Source organism: Momordica charantia, assembly GCF_013281855.1.
Source record: "Momordica charantia cultivar OHB3-1 chromosome 6 unlocalized genomic scaffold, Mcharantia_2.0 BLBB01000006.1, whole genome shotgun sequence".
Classification (NCBI taxonomy): domain Eukaryota; kingdom Viridiplantae; phylum Streptophyta; class Magnoliopsida; order Cucurbitales; family Cucurbitaceae; genus Momordica; species Momordica charantia.
Window position 1 is genome coordinate 669,855 of NW_028275164.1, and position 17,631 is coordinate 687,485.

The following is a 17,631-nucleotide window of genomic DNA, read 5'->3' on the forward strand; positions in this document are numbered from 1 at the left end:
TAGTAGAATATATATATTTTTTTGGAATATTTGATTTGAAAATGAATCATCGCCTATTAATCTAATTAATAAGCTTCCATCAACATTAATTAAGCAATAATACTAACAATAGACTTTTAATCCGATTTTAATTTCTATTGTTAGTATTTTTTTTTTCTCAAAAAAAATACTAACAATAGAAATTAGAATCGGATTAAAAGTTGGAGAATGTAAACAACGAACTAAATAAATTTATGGACTAAATTTAGAGTTTAACCTAAATATAAATAACGTGTTAATAATTTTACACAAACAAAGTAATTGACATTTCTTTTTAACCAAAAAAAAAAACAGATTTTTTCAGCCAATTTCGTGGGGGAAAAAATTCCGATGAGCTTCGGAGTGATTTATGAGATTAACCGAAAACAGGAAGTTGATCGGTCTCCGTCGAGCGAACGACGGCGACGAAGCTGCAGAGGGCGGCGAAGGCGACGGCGGCGAGGCCTCTTTCTTTGACAACGACGCCGGCCAAGTAGCTGGCGACGTCGGCGGTGATCTCTCTCCCCTGTTTGACGAGAACCCGGCGCCGGTTTCCGGCGAATACTAAAAGCACCAACACAGTGATCCAGGCGAGGACGGTGGCTCTGGCGGCCACCAGTGCGGCTCCGGCGAGCACCAAAAAGCCGACAATGGGAACCCATCGCCCCATCAAATCACATCGGAAAATGACGATACAGAGACCTGAAAAAAGCAAGAGCAAAATCGCCGACAAACAAAACGTCGCCGTCGTGGGTCTCGACATTCTTCTGCTGAATTACTTGAGAAAGAAGAATCAGAGTCAGAGTATGTGATTTTTATGCAACTTTCCCATTTTATTAATTTGATTTGATTGCTAAAATTATTTCAATTTTGTTTAAAGATTGGTGTTTGAGAAGGGAATTGGCAGCCATGTGCGGCACATGGGAAGCTGCTCAACATCATTATGATTTTTGGCCTATGGGATCAAATAATTCTATTACTCTTCTTCAACTGTCATATTTCATATTATATTGGGACCAAAATTTTGAAATCCTTGCTTAAATTTTAGTATTCTATATGAAAAATATTCTCTTTGTTAAATTAAAAAAAAAAATTACCGGTTTAGACCTCTAAATTTTTTTCAAAGTTATAACAAATCTTTCTATCTAATAGGCCATGCATTTTTCAAGCTATTTATCATTAACTTATCTAAAATCAACTATAGTCATGTAGTTTAATAAGTTTGACTAATAAAATATGCTCGGAGATTCGAACCTTAAATTATATAGTCGCCATACCAGGCATACCATATAAATGCATGCGAATAATGTTGGAGATTTATTTGACATAACATATAAAGTCCATATTATAGAGATTGAATACACTGACTTTTTTAAAAAAGTATCGTTTTGTCCCAAGGTTTGTTTGAAGCACTAAAATAAACCAAAAATTTTAAAGGTAATTGTTGTCTAAATTTCATGGAAATATGGATAGAATAGATACTTCTGTAAAAGTTAGAAAATTTAAAAAATCATAAAAAGTATTTCAATTAACATTAATGTTATGTACATAATAATGACATTTTGTCGATATTTGGACGGATATTTATGACCCTAAACTCATAACAATTAGCTGAAAACTCAAATCAAATACCAATAGAATATTTTTCTCTGAAATTTGTTTGAAGTAGAATTATACAATTTTAAAGATCAAACTTATTTTATCCTCTTAGAATTGTAAGATTGGGTTGGTTTTAGTTTTAATAAATGAAATGAATGATTTTGCAAGAGAAATAAAAGTTAACTATTATTATTTTTGGTTGAACGAATAATAAAGAGTTGGGAGTTGATAATTAATGACATTTCATTAAAAGAAGTCAACTGCCAATTACACACTAACTTCCAACCTTCCGCATGTGCCCATATAATTTTAATTCTTCTTCTTTTTGCTGAGAATTTTCTGACTCATAACTTTTAACTTTTAACTTAATAGATTATAATATTTTAAATTAGCCATTTGTAGAAGGCAAAATAAGCATACATTATGAGGGCAAAACGGGACTAGATGATAATTAAAATGCAACTGCTCAAGATATGCGATAATAATTAATATAGCATTGGTCCATCCACCATTTAATTTAAAAATCAAACGGGGTTGCAAGGATTTGTTTAATTAATTAATTAATTTATTTATTTATTTATTGTAAAAGGGTTGGAGCATAGGCATACATCATTCGTTCCTTCGCTTTCCTTGCCTGATAAAAGAAGAAAATTAAACTATGAATAAAATGGAGAAAAATAAGGAAAAGGGTAGAATAGGAAGTCGGGAAATATAAATTACCTGGTCGTCCCAGTTTGTGCGGAAGGTAATGAACAGGAGGAGCACGGACTGTAAACAACTTCCACATGTTATTCCCATCCATAGCCCCTGCAAATTCACTTTCTTATTATTCCTAACACAAAATTTTGTGAATCAAAATCAAAGTAGGTTGGGTAATTAATTATTAATTAAAGTGGCTTTTTGTGAAAAGTTCACAACATGCAATTTTGATGGTCGTTCCTATTTTTTTTATTCCATTAATTCACTCTTTCGTGTCCATTATTATATTAATTTGTCATCTGATATTAATTTTTTAAAGAAAGAAAAAGTGATAATTGATGTGAAATTTTCTTTATTCACAAATGGAGGGTAGTTGGGAGTGAGTGGAGGCTAATAAATTGTTTAATTTGTTGATGCTCAAAATTTCACTTCCAAAATTTACCAGTAGCTTAGTATTTTCCTTCCAATCCAAGGCCAATAGATTATCTTCTAATAAAATCTAAGTAAAATCCTAAGGTTATCTGGATGTCTTATTTTCGAATTTAGAAGTCGAAAATATGAATGGTACAACAAAAATACTTGCATCTTGATACTGACTAATAACACCCTGGATGATTAAGGGAAATGCAAAAACAAAATAATAAGCTGTTAATGTGGCCAGTATTTTTGTATCAAGTACCTTCCCTCCAAAATGGAAGACAAAAGTGAAGATTATAGCACAAGGCAACCCAACAAGGTAATAGGCTCCAAGATTCACCCATGCCCCTATCTTCTGCCATCCACATCCTCTTGCAGTCCCTGCAAATCAAATCAAATCAAATCAAACTTAAATTTCTTTCGATTACGAGAGTGACAGTCATAATCGAAGAACTACCCGAAAGGACGCCTTGGACTGCGTCCATGAAGTTGGAAACGGCGAGAACTGGCATTATGAGACTCAAATATGAGATCACTTCCTGTTCGTTTGTGAAGAGATAACCCCATATGTTTCTTAGTGAAATTAACAAAACCCCTAATGCAATCCCCTCGGCCACTCCCAACACCACCACCACCCTCACTGCCATCGCCGCTGCCTTCGCCTTCCCCGCCCCCAGTTCATTCGACACTCGAGTACTGCTACCAACAAATCCCTTAAAACACACCATGACCACACATTAATTTCAACTCTCAATTCACACAACTCTCTTAACTCTTACCTCACTGCACTTCCAAATCCGTAGGCTATTCTGAACACCAATGAACTTGTGCTTATGCTGCACCCAAAACCAAAACCAACTTTTAAAAAGAATTGAAAGCAGCGGGGAGAGGAGATGGAAAGTTGGAAACTCAAACCTGATTGACATCATTGACGTTTCCAGCTGTGGATTGGGAAGAACCCCCGACATCAGAACCAAGAACTCGTAAGACCAGAACTCCAAGCTGGTACAGTACGAGTACAACATTGAATCCTCTCTTTCCAATTTATAAAACAAAACAAGGTCACAGTTAGTTACTGACCAGACCATCAAAGAAGAAGGAACTGCCAAACCCAAGAAGCCAACAAGATTGTTGATTCCATCTTTGGAGAAGCCAGTCCAAGTCTTGTGACACTCGGGGGAGAAGTTAATATAGGACCCCAAAATGAGGACATTGATCCAGTAAGTAAGAGCAGTGGAGAAAGCAGCCCCCTTGATGCCAAACCCACATCCGAAAACAAGGCCCCAACACACCACAAGATGGATCAAGCTGGAGGCTGCAGTGGCCACAAGCAGTGGGGAAGTTAAGTGTTGGGCCTGCAAGAATCGGAGTTGGCACTGGAGAAGGCCGTAGGGGATGATGCTGGGGATCAGCCACTGGGCGTAGATCCCAGCCTGCTCTGAAATCAAAGGGTCCTGTTTCAGAAGGGTGAAGATTTGGGGGATGGAGGCCCACAGAAGGGCGATGGGGATGCACAGAATGGAAAGAACCACCATGCCTCTCTGCATGTGGATGCCAAGCATGTGGTATTGTTTTGCTCCGTATGCTTGTCCACAAAGTGTTTCCAATGCACTCCCCATTCCTAGCTACAAAATTTGCCAAAATATTTAAGAGCTTGGAAAATCAAGTACTTAAGATAAACATTTTGGTTTGCAATGGCATGTATAGTTAGTTACCAAGAGACTGAAGCCAGTGACTCCAGCGAAAGATAATGCCATGGAAGCACCAGAGAGGGGGAGCTCCCCAAGATGGCCAATGAACATAATGGAGATCAGCTGCAAACTATACTGCAAAAAGCTCACCACAACCAGAGGACCCGCCAGAGTGAGCTGCTTCTTCACCTCCCCCACCACCTCCAAATCCCTCTGCGGCTCACCCAACAGCAAATGGGCTTCAAGATTATTACTTTCAAACTTCATGGCGTCGCCATCTCCATCCATCGCTCTCTCTCTGTCTGCAACAGAAACAGCAACAGCGATCGGTGTAGATTTGCTAAAGAACACAAGACGATAAATAACAAGTCAATCCCGAGGCGTTGCCACTTGACAATCCATCAGGGTGGCTGCCAGCTTCAATTAATACACAAATTTGGGCACGTGAATCACTCACAGGATTAGTTTAGTGATCAACAGTAAACCATCTCACCATCTGTATTGTATTAGTTATTTTTCAAAGGGTAGAGTGGGGACAAACCCTTCATTTGTTTGACCTTAAAGAGAATTTTCGGGGGAAAAGATTCTCAGTTGTATTGTAATTTGTAATTTGCATGCTAGGTGAAGCTTGTTGGCGGGACAACGCACAGCCAGAAGAAAAAAAGGCTGCATTTTTTGGTTTGCTGGCAGTCCCAACTTCAAAACAGAGACTGGAATTGAAGCCACGCCCACACCTCTCCTTTAAACACAACCCGACAATTGTGACCACACTTCAATAAAGGCTTCTAATCACTCACATTTTACAGCTACTACGAACCCAAAGGAGTGAAAATCTTCGACCCAGGGGACACCAACGCAGCTAAAATATAATGGTGACTGGTGAGTGACACATTACCAGCCCCTCTTTCTCTTTCTGCATTATTGATCCTTCTAAAATTACTTTTTCTTTTTTTTTTTGGAAAGGTCAGAGTACGATCTGCTATCGATAACAAGATCTGGGTAATGATTCAATCCGCGTATTTCCTATAATTTATTCTGATACGTGATCTCTTCTCTACTTTCCTCAAAAGTCAATTTTTGTTCATACCCGACTAAGTAAACTACAAATAAACAATACATGAAGAATCTATCAAAAGATATCAAAATAAATACTCTCTACCTCTTCTTTCTCTATCATTTATATATAAAAAAAGATCAAAGTGGCCCACGCTCTAGCAACGATGAAAACGCTGGCTTAGAAGTGAACTGTTCTTTCTGAAAAAAATGATCATATATTACTTCAAAGAGAGAATCTGCAGAAAAATTAGAAGTTTCTTTCTTACCATTCATCTAGTCAAAAAGGAAAATTTTGATCTAAAAAAGTATATATTAGAGTGAAAGTGAAAGAGATATTCAGATCAAGCTAGATGGGAAAACATGCTTATTAGAAGGAGAAATGTACAATTGGGCCCATAGATATGACCCAGGGAAAATTGTATAACAACAGAACCATTTTCCCTGACTCTTCAATTGCTGTAGACTTGCAGTATATAAACGCACAATTGCAGAATGCAGACTCATCCAACCTTCAAACTTAAAACAAAATTTTCTTATAATTTCGGTTTGTTTATCAGTTCTCATGACACTACAAAGAATCCAGTGAACCTGATCGAAGCATATCTCATCAAGGACCCAAAATCAGCGTGGGGGAAGGAAGCAACAAAAATTGGTGAGAGAGCTGCATCAGATTATAGCTGCTGATCAAGACAAGGGTCTCTTGGACTTCTTGGAGAAGTAACCAAACCAGACACGGTCTCTGTAACCCCAGAAACGTAAGTCTTCAACCAAGAGGTGCTTCGTGTCAGCCATCCAGTCTGTCCCTGTTGTTCTTCCATTTCAAGAGTTCTCTTTCTATCTTCCTCCTCGAGGATTTCAAACCACCTCTTGGACATGAATGCCCTCACAGCATCTGGTCCTTTGTTTACGACTTCCGTTGGCGGAATTATAAGAGGATTTTGCTCCAAGTTTAGTTTCTTTAAATTCTCGAGATGGCCAAATGTATCAGGTAGAGCATGAATCTGGTTATTGCTAAGATCGAGTTCCCTAAGGCTGGTTAAGTCACCAAAGGTATTAGGAAGTTCAGTAAGGTCAGTAAAATTACTGGCTAGGTTGAGAAACTCAAGTTGTGTCAATTTCCCAATTGCCTGAGGAAGGCCATGAAGCTCGTTGAAATGAGCATCCAGGTAACGCAAAGAACTCATACCACAAACAGAAGTGGGAAGTGACCGTATCTTGTTTAATTGGATTGCAAGCTTCTGCAAATTCACCAGTTCAAGGCCAATATTTGTTGGCAAGTACGTTAGACTGTTGAAGCTTACATCTAACTCCACCAAAGACCTACGCATTTAAGACACAAAAAATACAAGTCCTCAAATTCGCAGCACAAGATCCTCCATTAATGCATGTTAAAATATCTCTGAATAAATTCATGTGAGACTGTCGATACTGGATAGTCGTGAAGAAAATGCTAGGAATATGGTATTTTCATGAATTAGTAAAATCTTGTACCTGCAATTGCATATTGTGTCAGGAAGGGAATGCAACTTGTTCGCAGAGACATTCAGGAGTTTCAGATTTTGCAATAAGCCAATCGAGTCGGGCAATGACTCAAGAAGATTGGATGAGGCATTCAGCTCCTCAAGATTTTCTAAGCCAGATATTGAGTCCGGGATGACCTGAAGTTGTAAATGAAAGTGAAATATATCAAAAATAATTAAAGTGACAAATCATACCAGTAAATATTCGGTCGTCTTAAATTTTCGATTAAGCCAACTGTAATATCCAAGTCCAATAACGACAGATATGTGACAAGACCACATGCTAATCATAACAAGAACAGTTGAGAAGAGTAATATTCCAAAGCAAAAATAGCCCAAACCATAAATTTAAGAAGCAAACCAATAATTCAAATACACTCCCTTCACATATTTCAGATCTCCATCATGAGATGACAACGATGAATAATAAAACAAAGAAATAGTTCATCTTTTTTCTGTCCCGAAATAAGCAACCACAGTGTTTGGATTTCTTCCCATTTTCCAGCCTTATTTCAGCAACTTCCAGCAAAGAAATTTGTCAAAAATCCAGTAAGCTTCTTGAGCATGATTTTTCAACAAAAAACCTTAGTTCTTACTTACCATTGTCCATTAGATCCGATTCATCTTGCCTTAAACCCATATTCTAGGGCAGTGCAGATTCCGGCACTATCCGGTCTCCATTTTTTTTACAAAATTTTGCTCAAAATACCCTATAATTAAAGGACTATGAGAAGGAGGAAAGAAAATCTTGATCCTTTACATCCTAAGGTAAATTTTCATTTAATGCCCTTCTTTTTTTTTTTTAATATCGGTGAGTGTCCATGCCAGCATACGTGCACGTCGACTAATCTCACGGAAAACCACATGATCCTACTACATTTGGTTGCTCGGGTAACTCATAGGATATTAAATCCTAGGTAGGTAACCACCATGGTTTGAACCCATTCCTTTTAAACCCTTTGTCATTTATATTGGCCCTTGTTGACCACTAGGCTACACCAAGATGGTTTTAATGTCCTTCTAACAACACCATTGCACTAAGATTTAAAGGTCCCCATCTTTAAGATGACAGTAAAAGAAAATTTACAATCAGCAAAAATTCAACGGAAAAGTCCCATCCATTGAAAACGAATGCTATCCACAAACCATACATTTGAACAAACAAAACTGAGGAACTAAAAGCCAGCACTGAAATAGGAGTGAATTAAGACTTCTCAAAGAGTCCTAATGATGAGCCATTAGATAACCAAACGTGCGTCTCTAACAAAAGTTTAATCGCTAGACATACTACTAAGAGCCCCTGTACTCATATGAAACTAATGAAGCCTTCAATCCAACTTAATTTCATAAAGAAATAGTTCATTTCAATAGCAGGAACTACTTATCGATCACTAGAAACAGGGAGCTGGTCACTGTATAATCTGTGGGAGTGCAGCAATTTTGATTCTACTACCTATTCGAAGAAGGTATTTACATCACAAACCTAGGATAAAACGTAAGCTGACCTTTAGTTGATTGCTGGAGATATCAAGCACGACCAATCCTCGAACGCGTCCAAATTCTTCAGGAAAGAACCGCAAGCGTCGGCCAGAGAGACTAATGCGTTCCAGCTCCTTCTCGTTCGCTTCCTGAAGAATCCTCGCAACCTCCTCATTGGCCTCCTCGCTTACTGGATCCAAGTAGTCTTCCTCCTGCAATCCTCTAGCCGCCGATTCGTAAATCTTCACCAACCTCTCCTCTGCTTCCTTCAACATCTTCTCATAGGCCTCGTGCATCTCATCCAGCTGCATGATTGCCTTGTACACCTGCTTCTCTTTATCCGCCGACTGCCGGCACTCGTTCTCTTTCTCAGCGAGGTGAGCCCTCCACTCGAGCAACTCCACATCCGCCGGCCTAGACGAAAGCACGATTTCCTGGAGCTTGGCGGACAAATTGGTTTCTATTTCAGCGAGCTTAGCCTTGGCAGTATCGACAGCCTCGTGGTCTGGTCTTTCCCCGAGGGTTTTGAGGACGGATCGGGTCTGAGCGACATCAGATATAGCGCGGGTCATAGAAGCCAAGACCTTAGGGTCGGATAGATGGGGCATGTCATCAACGATTCGAGAGGAGGATGAGGAAGGATCGGAGGGATGATGCGGGGCGTGGCGGGAGGGCGGAGAAGCAGGCTGTTCGATGTCGAAGTGGGCGGAGGATGAACCAGGACCGGCGGGCGGCGGTCGAGGGCTGAGAGAGGGGATCCGGGCCATGACGTAGGAAAGGATGGGGAAACTTTTGGGGTTTGGATCCATCGCCATGGTGATTGAGTGCAGAACAACAACAGATCGAATCAGAATAACAACAGAAGAAGAAGAAGAAAGAGTGGAGATTTGGGAGTAGAATGTGAAAGAGTGAGAGATTCCAGTCTGCTCAACCTCAGAGAAATGACGGTCAGGGTTTCAGAGTCACCGTATTGATCCACGCAATCCAAGTTCGTTACAACCGTAACAGCGGGTAATGATAATTTTCCCAATTTTTATTTTAATTTTGACCATTTCTTTCATCCTTAACGCCGTTGTTGCCAGTCCCTCCGCGTTTGATTAGCGGTTGTAGAGATAGGAACCAATTAAATATTTTATTCGTACTAATCAAGTATAGACACTGATAAAAATTATACAATGTACTCTTAGAAAAATTAAAAATTACGCAAATAATCAAATTAATGCACTATATCAACAAATCTAACTGTTTGTGCAACAAGTAATTGATGTGAGACTAAGAGATCACAAGTTCGAATCTCCCACAATATGATATTAAATAGCTCATGTCATAGTTCAATCTTCCACTTCATATTTGTGTTGTTATTATCTATAATATATACACTTTATTCGTGACACACACTTCCAAATTGCACTTTGTTTTCTCATGCCCTCCAAAAATTATTCACCAACAAACATAAACACACAACTCTCCCCCAGAATCTGCTTCCTTCTCTCTCTCCTACACAATAAATGCTCCGAATATTTCAACAAAAAACAAAACTACTTGTTCATGTCGTCGCTATCGATACATAAATCCCCCATTACAAACCAACCACGTAAAAATTCATTAAATCAATTCAGATCAAGCAGAGTTAAAAACAATCTAAAAATATAGTCAACCGATTAACTTAAACTCTAGTACGTGAGACGAACATCTAGATTAACTTGATCTCTCAATTCTTTTTTAAAGGTTCACCGAACTCGTTCTCTCTATGTCCAGGTTTGAATTAGAGTGGGAATGTATTGTTCGTAAAGCCAATTTTAGAAGAGAAAACATATATATGGAATATAATAAATGCAACTTAGACCAAGGAAAAGGGAAAAAGTGGAAAAAGAGGAAACCAAACGTCTCCATTAATTTAATAAATGTTGAGTTTAAGGTCAAATCTGGAGGAATAATCCAACCAGCTCCACTTCCTTATTTACTGGTGAACTTGCCTGCCTGGCTCCACATTACTGTTCAATTCCAATTTTGGCCATAATTTCCCTTTCCCTTCCTCGAATCTTAAGGGAGTTTCATTCATAATCTATACGTATTTCTCTATACATGTTTCTTTTGCCTTTTTAATACTTGGGATGATTTTACGTCAATAATAGTGTGTTAAATTATTCAAATTTGTCACGCGTTATTCCTTTTCTGGAAGAATAATTGACCATTTTTTGTAGTCGTGTCTCGTTCACTTTACACTTTATAGTTTGCATATATTTGATATTAAATTTTTTAAATATAGTTTTGATAAATACCCTTTGAGCATAAAGATGCAACATTTTTTTCTTATAAAATGTATATGATCTTCCTTATTTATCTTTAATATTGATGTGAGGTTTTACTAGTCATACTTGTGGTCCTAAAGAAAAAGGCTACTAGAACTTTCATCAATTAGACATTCGTTTATTTGCTCTATGTCATAGTTATAAATTTGAACTTACATCCAAATTAATTATTATGTAATAGTACTCGACAACAAATCGTAGGAGAGGATTACTAACATTGACCTTGCATACTATTTTGTAGCATTTTTAACCATTTTCATTTGCTAAAAAATGAGTATTTTCTCAAATAACCATCCACTTACCACTTGCATATATGTCTGCCTTGTACCACACTTTGAGTTTAGTAAGTCCGTTTTAGTACTTTCCAAATGACAAGATAAGTTTTTGGTATCTGGAATTTGGATTTGGTAGATCAATGAGATTTTAAAAAAGACACTTTAATTATCGATGTTTGAGAAATACTGGTTATTTTTATTTTTTTTACACTTTAGTCATACTTTCAAAATGTTTTTTTTCCTATCTTTATACTTTTAAAAAGTTACGACTGAGTGTAATCGTAAAATCTAATTTTAAACTATACTTGAATATATATTTAATTTTCTATTAACAGAATTTATAACACAAATCAATCCGAGCCCCATCCCCACATAATGTTGTACTAAAAAAAGAATTTATCACACCTCTAAAATAAGAGCTTTCTCATCAAACAAAAGCCAACAAGGTTCCTCCAAAAATCTTTCTACAAAAATATTATTTGACATCCAATAATCCATCTCCCAATTTAAAAAATAGTTCTCCTTATAAGTAAATTCATAACTTCTCCAGAGACTTCCATCCTAAAAATTCGAAAATTTTAATAAACTAATCATTTTTAAAGCTTTGGAATTTATGAAATCATTACTCAAGTCTTCACGTTTCTTTGAAGCCAAGGGTTGGCCTAATTCCTTTGACCCCTCCGAATATTAATTATGTTATATGGTATATGCTCTAATGTCACATCCAAAAGCCAGAAGGGCATTTCCGTAAATGTCACCAAACCAACCAGCCAGAGTCATCCTCCTTCCTTGTGACATGCCAATTGCCAACTAATAACTTAACTGGCCAACCCACAACGCCAACCGCCTCATTATTTCTCTCAATATTTAATTCCAGATTCATGCCCCCACTTTACCCTCCTCCCGTTCTTTCTTTTACCAATTAATGTTAATTCATTTCATTAATTGCACCGCTCGCCGGACCGGAATGCATCCTCTTCGCCGGAGAAGCAACTCTGCAGTTTAAAATAATGCATCAGTCATTAGAGATAATCAGAAAACGGAACTTGGAAATTATAATAGATTGAAAATGAAAAGAAAATACTCACACGTGTTTGGTGGGAAGGCACGTATGGGGTGATGATTACGAAGCCGATGAAATTCAGAACGTATCGGACAAGAATGGGGAGGCAGCGCCGGTTCAGATGATTCGTCATCTACGGCCAGAGGGTAACGCAACGCAAATCAAGGCAATATTAAACCGAAAACTTTTAATTAATTAAATACAGGACGTGACTTGTGAATGAAGGCCACGTGGGCGGCAATTTCCACACAAATCCGGTGGACCACAATCCTCTCGCGGACGCCGTGTGCGACGGAGCTCACGACGGAGATTCAGATTCAGATTCAGAGTGAGAACCACTCTCTTTTAAGCACAATCAATGAATTCGAAAGTTTTCAAAGCTGTCTTCAAATAACCAATCACAAGCCAAGACTTAAAACAATTTTGTTCTGTTCTTGTTTTTTTTTTTTTTTTGGTTCTGTTTTCTTTTTCGTCGTCGTCTACCTAGGTTTTGTACTTGTATGTGGAGTGCCTCGCCTCGAGTTTGGCGATTTTATCTCAGTGCCAGTGATTGCAGTGGGGGACGGCGTACAAAAACCTAGGACTCCCTTGGCAACAAGTTCTTCCATGGCAATTCCGCGGGCCGACGAAGTATTTACTAGGAGGCGAGGAGACCCGACGGATGAATCTGTATGGAGGAGAAGAGATCCGGTCACTGATTCCGTATTGCGGCGAGCTCGGGAGCGAATCCACGCCGTGGCAGGGCGAATTAGGAAGCGCGAAATCCACACTCGGCGGAGGAGAAATTTGCTTGAGAGATTTCGGAGGCGAAAGAATAGCTCTGATTTTAAGAGCATGCGACAGAGACGAAGAAGCACGGTCGTATTCCTCGACGATGTTAGCCAAATCTTCGTCGGATGTAACGGAAATCAAAGTTTCCAAGTCTCCGTCCGGCAATTGGCACTTCAACGTAACGGAAGAGCCACAGAATTCTCCAAGCTTCACCATTAGTTCTGTAATCCAAAGGAACAAAAAACACATAAATATCTAGAAATAAATTTCCAAAACACAAATTATCAAAAATGGAGAGGATCAGAATACGGACCAGAAAACGAAACGGAACGATCGACGGCGAGGACTCTGGTAAGACCACCAACGTAACGGAGTTTGCCGTCGATCTGACGGGGAAGAATCTTGCCGCCATAGCTACAGAGAAACTTTAGGGTTCCGGAACGCGAGTCAAAGCTCATGTCTATAGACTGTGAGTGAACTCTGAATTCAAGTCCTCTTGGCGCGAAGCGAATACGAAGAGAAGTTTCGAGAGAGAAAAATGGGAGCAGAGGAAGAAGAGAGAGGAGGTTAAGAGAGGTTCTCTTTGCAAACCTAAGGCAGTGATTTTGTCGGCTATTTAAAGGGAGAGGACTGAGGAGGACGACGCTAAGTGGGACCCACACGCTCGAAATTCGGGAAGAACGAAACTAGTAAGACCGTGATACGACGTCGAATTGATGAAATTGGAATTACGAATATTCTTTTAAGGAAAAAGTTTCCCGATGTCCACGTGGCCAACAACCAGTGGTCCACCTGGTGAAGTAAACCCTCGTTTTCAGCCTTGAAATTTGGGTGAAGGTTCTCTTCTTATTAGGCGCCTCTTTCTTCTTCCCACCCTTTTTTTTTTTTTTCTATTTCACACTTACTTTTGTTCCGTTTATGAAAAATGTCGTAAAAATATATTAACATTCAGATTCCTTTTTTAAAAATAAAATTTAAAGAACGTTTCAGAGTTGAGCAGCGGAAAATGAAATGGAGAATATTCTTTCTTAAAAAGTAATATAATACTAATAATATTATTTAGTTGAGATTTGGTCATAATTATAGAGTGATGACAATATTTGGTTTAATTTAATATAATAATAAAACTTGATGCCCCGAAGGAAATGTCATATTCGCCCCGGGCTCATCACGAAAAGTGAACATGATATATGAAACGAAAAATGTAATTTTATGACTTAATGGAAACATGGCAACATGCTAAAAGGGCCTACATGTTACTTTTCTTCGAACAAAAACCCGAAATAATTGTTTTTTTTTCAAATAAATAATTGAAAATTGTAACTGTAAATATAATTAAATTCAGCGCTTACTTTAAAAAAGGAAAAAAAAAGTGGGGTTGTTGGTCTTTCAAGCGAAATAATAAAGCATATATTAAATTCTTAAAACCATTTTAACCGCACAAATTGAAGAAAATTCTATTAGCAAAATCCGAATATGCTGTAGTAACAAGAATAATATATTTTTGTTAAAAAAAATAATATATATATATATACATTACTAATGTAATTTATGAATGTATTTTTGAATTCCAATTATAACTTACCAAAGCTTATCTCAAAAAAAAAATGAAGCGATGGAATATAATTAGAAGACAGTAAATATAAATGACTGATATTAAAGCTTTATAAATGGCATTTTATGAGGGGAAATGATTCAAAATTGGAATATGTGGAGGGGGAAGGTAGGTGAGCGAGGAGAATAAAATGAAAAGTTTGTGGAAGTTGGTTTAAAAGTACATGGTAATATAATTAAAGCTGCTTTTTGAGTCGATATATTAAATTAAATACAAAATTTATTTTTTTAAAAAAGTGAAGGATTAATCTTCCAACCAAGTGGCAACCGTGTAGCGGTGCTGCGTTGTTAAAGTCTGATTCTGACCCCTCCCAATTTATTTATTTATGGTTGAAAATAATCTCTCTCCAATTAAATCTAAGAAATTAATCTTTAAAATTTATACGAGTAATAATTTAGTTTCTATGATCTAAATTTTAACAATTTAATCTCTATCTTAACAAATCTCATAAAAATTAAATGTTAATACTGACAATAATTTTTACGATAAAGACTAATAAAAACTAAATTATTATATACTAAAATTTATAGGTGTTAGACGCGTAAATTTAGTCTATTGGAGTTAACTAATTTACAACATTATAAGAGATATTGATAAAACCTGTAAAATAGGAAGATCATACATCGGAATTGAAATTTTATGTGAAGTATAACAAAAATACGAATTTTTTAGTGTACCATCACAATGAGTATTTTTTTATTTTTCTTAGGAAAATCTAGTCATATCTTCTCCAGATATTCATGATGTCTTTCTATTTGAATCTTAAAAGTAAATTTAAATTAAAGAAACTATAATTTTTCCCAATTATATTGTTGTAAATTTAAAAGACTAAGTCTATATTTTAATTAAATTACGTTAATCAAAGTGATTTTTAAAATTTATTTGTTTACTTTTAAAGAGTATAAATAGAAAGCCACAATATTGTATTGTAATTTGTGGTAATTGAAGAGAGAGAGAGAGAGAGAGAGAGAGAGAGAGAGAGAGAGAGAGAGAGAGAGAGAGAGAGAGAGGTAAAATTAAAAAAAGCCATCGAGATTCGAGTATTATTTGAGGAATAAAAAAAAACAAACAAACATGGGAAAATGTGGGAATCCTTGAAGTAAAAAGAATCTGATGCCACGTATTGAATCGATTAAAATTAGCCGATGATGTCCATGTTCTCTTGATCCACCAACGCCGCCTCCTGAAATAAATAATTATATTTAAAAAAAACAAAAAGAAATAAATAATTCTAAATTACGCATCATCCACCGTATAAATAATTTTCAAATAACAAATTATACCATTCTCATTCTGTCCGTTAATTTTAATATCATTCATGAATACAATAGCTGTATAGTTACATATGCGGGTTTTTAATTTGGGCCTAATATTAATGTCCTTTTTTAAGTCATTTTATCAATGTATTTTAAATGGAGTGTGACCATAGTGGTACTAATGCAAATTTGTATTTATTAAATTTTTAGTATAACAAATGTGGGATAAGAGATTGAACTTTTGACTTACAAAAAATAAGCGAGATAATTGTTGAGCTATGCTTATGTTGGCTACAAATTTGTATTTATATTATATGATATGAATAATAAAATATTTTTCTTTCTATCATAGTTTGTGTTATAACATAAGCATAATTTCGCGGTTAAGACATTTTGCTCATTTATTAGAGATTGGTGGTTGAATCTCTCATCCTATATATTTGTTTTACTAAAATGAATGTTGGGTTTTTTTTTTTTTTTTTGGCCTAGAATGAATTAAAGAATCTTGATTGCATCATTAATATTTAAAATTAGATGTCAAATAACATGTGTTTGGTTAATTAGCCACGAAAAACAGGAAAAGCAAAATAACCAAAGAATATAATGCAATGAAACTGGAAAGAGGGTCCCACCCCAAAGGGACAAATTTGGTTTCGTTTAAGCAAAGCCAGAAGAAGGGACCAATTCTTCAGCGCGTTTGGTCCATCTCCCCCTTCCCTTCTCTTTCCTTCTTTCTTCTTCGTTACCATTCAAATTTCTTAAAAAATTATAAATAAATGGTCATTAACAATTTAACCCAAATTGTAAATCGATTTAATTTCATTAATTGAATAATAACCAAATTCTACATAGTCACATCACAAAGTATTAATTTTTTATCGACAAATTTGACATCAACTTAAGAGATTGAATCGATATATTTACATAGTATTACAAAAAGGTCAATAAAATATAAAAAAATATAATATAATTCCATTAATATAGACAATATTTTTTACTTGACCTAGCGAGATAGATCTACAATGACACTTGCTCTGACGAAGATGATGGCGTGAAAAAATATTAGGTAGAAGAAGGTGAAAACTGTTTGTGAATAATACTTACGGAAGGGAAGCGAGAGTTTTGATCTTCCGTGTAATAGTTTTTTTGCTTCGTATAAGCAAAATATATGAAATATTTATTACAAATTTTTTATTTTTAGAAATTTTTGTAGAAATATCGACATCCAGTTTTTTTCAATACTCGAGTAGATAACAAGATTTAAAACCTTACATAATTCCTTACGTATTATCTAGAAATATATCGAAAACTTGACGCAAAAAATTCCATAAAACTAAAAGTGTATAATGACAAAAACATTTAGCTCGTTTAGTTTAAGCAAATATTGGAAGAGAAGAGACGTAGTGAAAATGTCAATTGTCAGTGCCATTTTCAGTTGATAGACGACGTGGATTGAACTCTTTTAAAACATTATCAACAAATTCAGTTTATAAAGGACAATGGAAAACTTGAATATTTTTATTAAAAAATGAAAATAATATTAACAAAATTATCCTCGGCAGTTACCATTTAGCAACCACCACATGCTCCAGTCCGAAACTCGATTATCACGGGGACACGGGTCGCGACACGTGGAGGAGAAAGGAATTATAGTCGTGACACGTGTAACGATTTGATGGATTGGGTGGCCAATAATAAACAATATTTAATTAAAATTTAACGATGTAACTATGTAAGTTATTAAAATAAAGAAAAAAAAAGAAATTGGGAATTGCATGTGCCGGAGTGCATGCATCCATCACATCGGGGGTGTTAGTTCAGTGTTTCTATTTTACCACTATGTCCTGCTCTATTATACCC

General features: G+C 36.4%; 3 protein-coding genes across 4 annotated transcripts; all 3 read right to left on the reverse strand.

Annotated features, from left to right (window-relative positions):
- Nucleotides 1-2,065: 2,065 nt before the first annotated feature.
- LOC111007296 (protein DETOXIFICATION 16) lies at nucleotides 2,066-5,716 on the reverse strand. 2 transcript variants are annotated; one of them, XM_022279609.2, is made up of 8 exons: nucleotides 4,449-5,716; nucleotides 3,814-4,358; nucleotides 3,649-3,735; nucleotides 3,513-3,569; nucleotides 3,191-3,429; nucleotides 2,996-3,114; nucleotides 2,338-2,424; nucleotides 2,066-2,251 (listed from the first exon to the last, which is right to left on the reverse strand). In XM_022279609.2, exons 1-8 carry the CDS (start codon nucleotides 4,710-4,712, stop codon nucleotides 2,195-2,197), a joined length of 1,455 nt encoding a protein of 484 aa, XP_022135301.2. In that variant the 5' UTR covers nucleotides 4,713-5,716; the 3' UTR covers nucleotides 2,066-2,194. The 2 variants fall into 2 exon arrangements, with proteins under 2 accessions (XP_022135301.2, XP_022135300.2); XM_022279608.2 differs by having other exon boundaries at nucleotides 3,649-4,358.
- A 111-nt stretch (nucleotides 5,717-5,827) lies between these two features.
- On the reverse strand, nucleotides 5,828-9,609 carry LOC111007310 (plant intracellular Ras-group-related LRR protein 9). The gene is made up of 3 exons (XM_022279626.2): nucleotides 8,506-9,609; nucleotides 6,972-7,138; nucleotides 5,828-6,800 (listed from the first exon to the last, which is right to left on the reverse strand). Exons 1-3 carry the CDS (start codon nucleotides 9,292-9,294, stop codon nucleotides 6,152-6,154), a joined length of 1,605 nt encoding a protein of 534 aa, XP_022135318.1. The 5' UTR covers nucleotides 9,295-9,609; the 3' UTR covers nucleotides 5,828-6,151.
- A 2,881-nt stretch (nucleotides 9,610-12,490) lies between these two features.
- Nucleotides 12,491-13,631, reverse strand: LOC148210533 (Octicosapeptide/Phox/Bem1p family protein). The gene is made up of 2 exons (XM_088125858.1): nucleotides 13,214-13,631; nucleotides 12,491-13,121 (listed from the first exon to the last, which is right to left on the reverse strand). The coding sequence occupies exons 1-2, from the start codon at nucleotides 13,356-13,358 to the stop codon at nucleotides 12,667-12,669; spliced, it is 600 nt and encodes a 199-aa protein (XP_087981984.1). The 5' UTR covers nucleotides 13,359-13,631; the 3' UTR covers nucleotides 12,491-12,666.
- Between the last annotated feature and the right edge of the window lie 4,000 nt (nucleotides 13,632-17,631).

Excerpts from the sequence above, each read along its gene's own strand:
- LOC111007296 (XM_022279608.2), bottom strand. The coding sequence starts at position 4,712 with ATGGATGGAGATGGCGACGCCATGAAGTTTGAAAGTAATAATCTTGAA. Across the intron at positions 4,359-4,448 it reads TCACTGGCTTCAGTCTCTTG|CTAGGAATGGGGAGTGCATT; the intron begins GTAACTAACTAT and ends CAAATTTTGTAG. Across the intron at positions 2,252-2,337 it reads GCACAAACTGGGACGACCAG|GCAAGGAAAGCGAAGGAACG; the intron begins GTAATTTATATT and ends TTCTTTTATCAG.
- LOC111007310 (XM_022279626.2), bottom strand. The coding sequence starts at position 9,294 with ATGGCGATGGATCCAAACCCCAAAAGTTTCCCCATCCTTTCCTACGTC. Across the intron at positions 7,139-8,505 it reads TCTCCAGCAATCAACTAAAG|GTCATCCCGGACTCAATATC; the intron begins GTCAGCTTACGT and ends TTACAACTTCAG. Across the intron at positions 6,801-6,971 it reads GACACAATATGCAATTGCAG|GTCTTTGGTGGAGTTAGATG; the intron begins GTACAAGATTTT and ends TTAAATGCGTAG.
- LOC148210533 (XM_088125858.1), bottom strand. The coding sequence starts at position 13,358 with ATGAGCTTTGACTCGCGTTCCGGAACCCTAAAGTTTCTCTGTAGCTAT. Across the intron at positions 13,122-13,213 it reads TCGTTCCGTTTCGTTTTCTG|AACTAATGGTGAAGCTTGGA; the intron begins GTCCGTATTCTG and ends TTTGGATTACAG.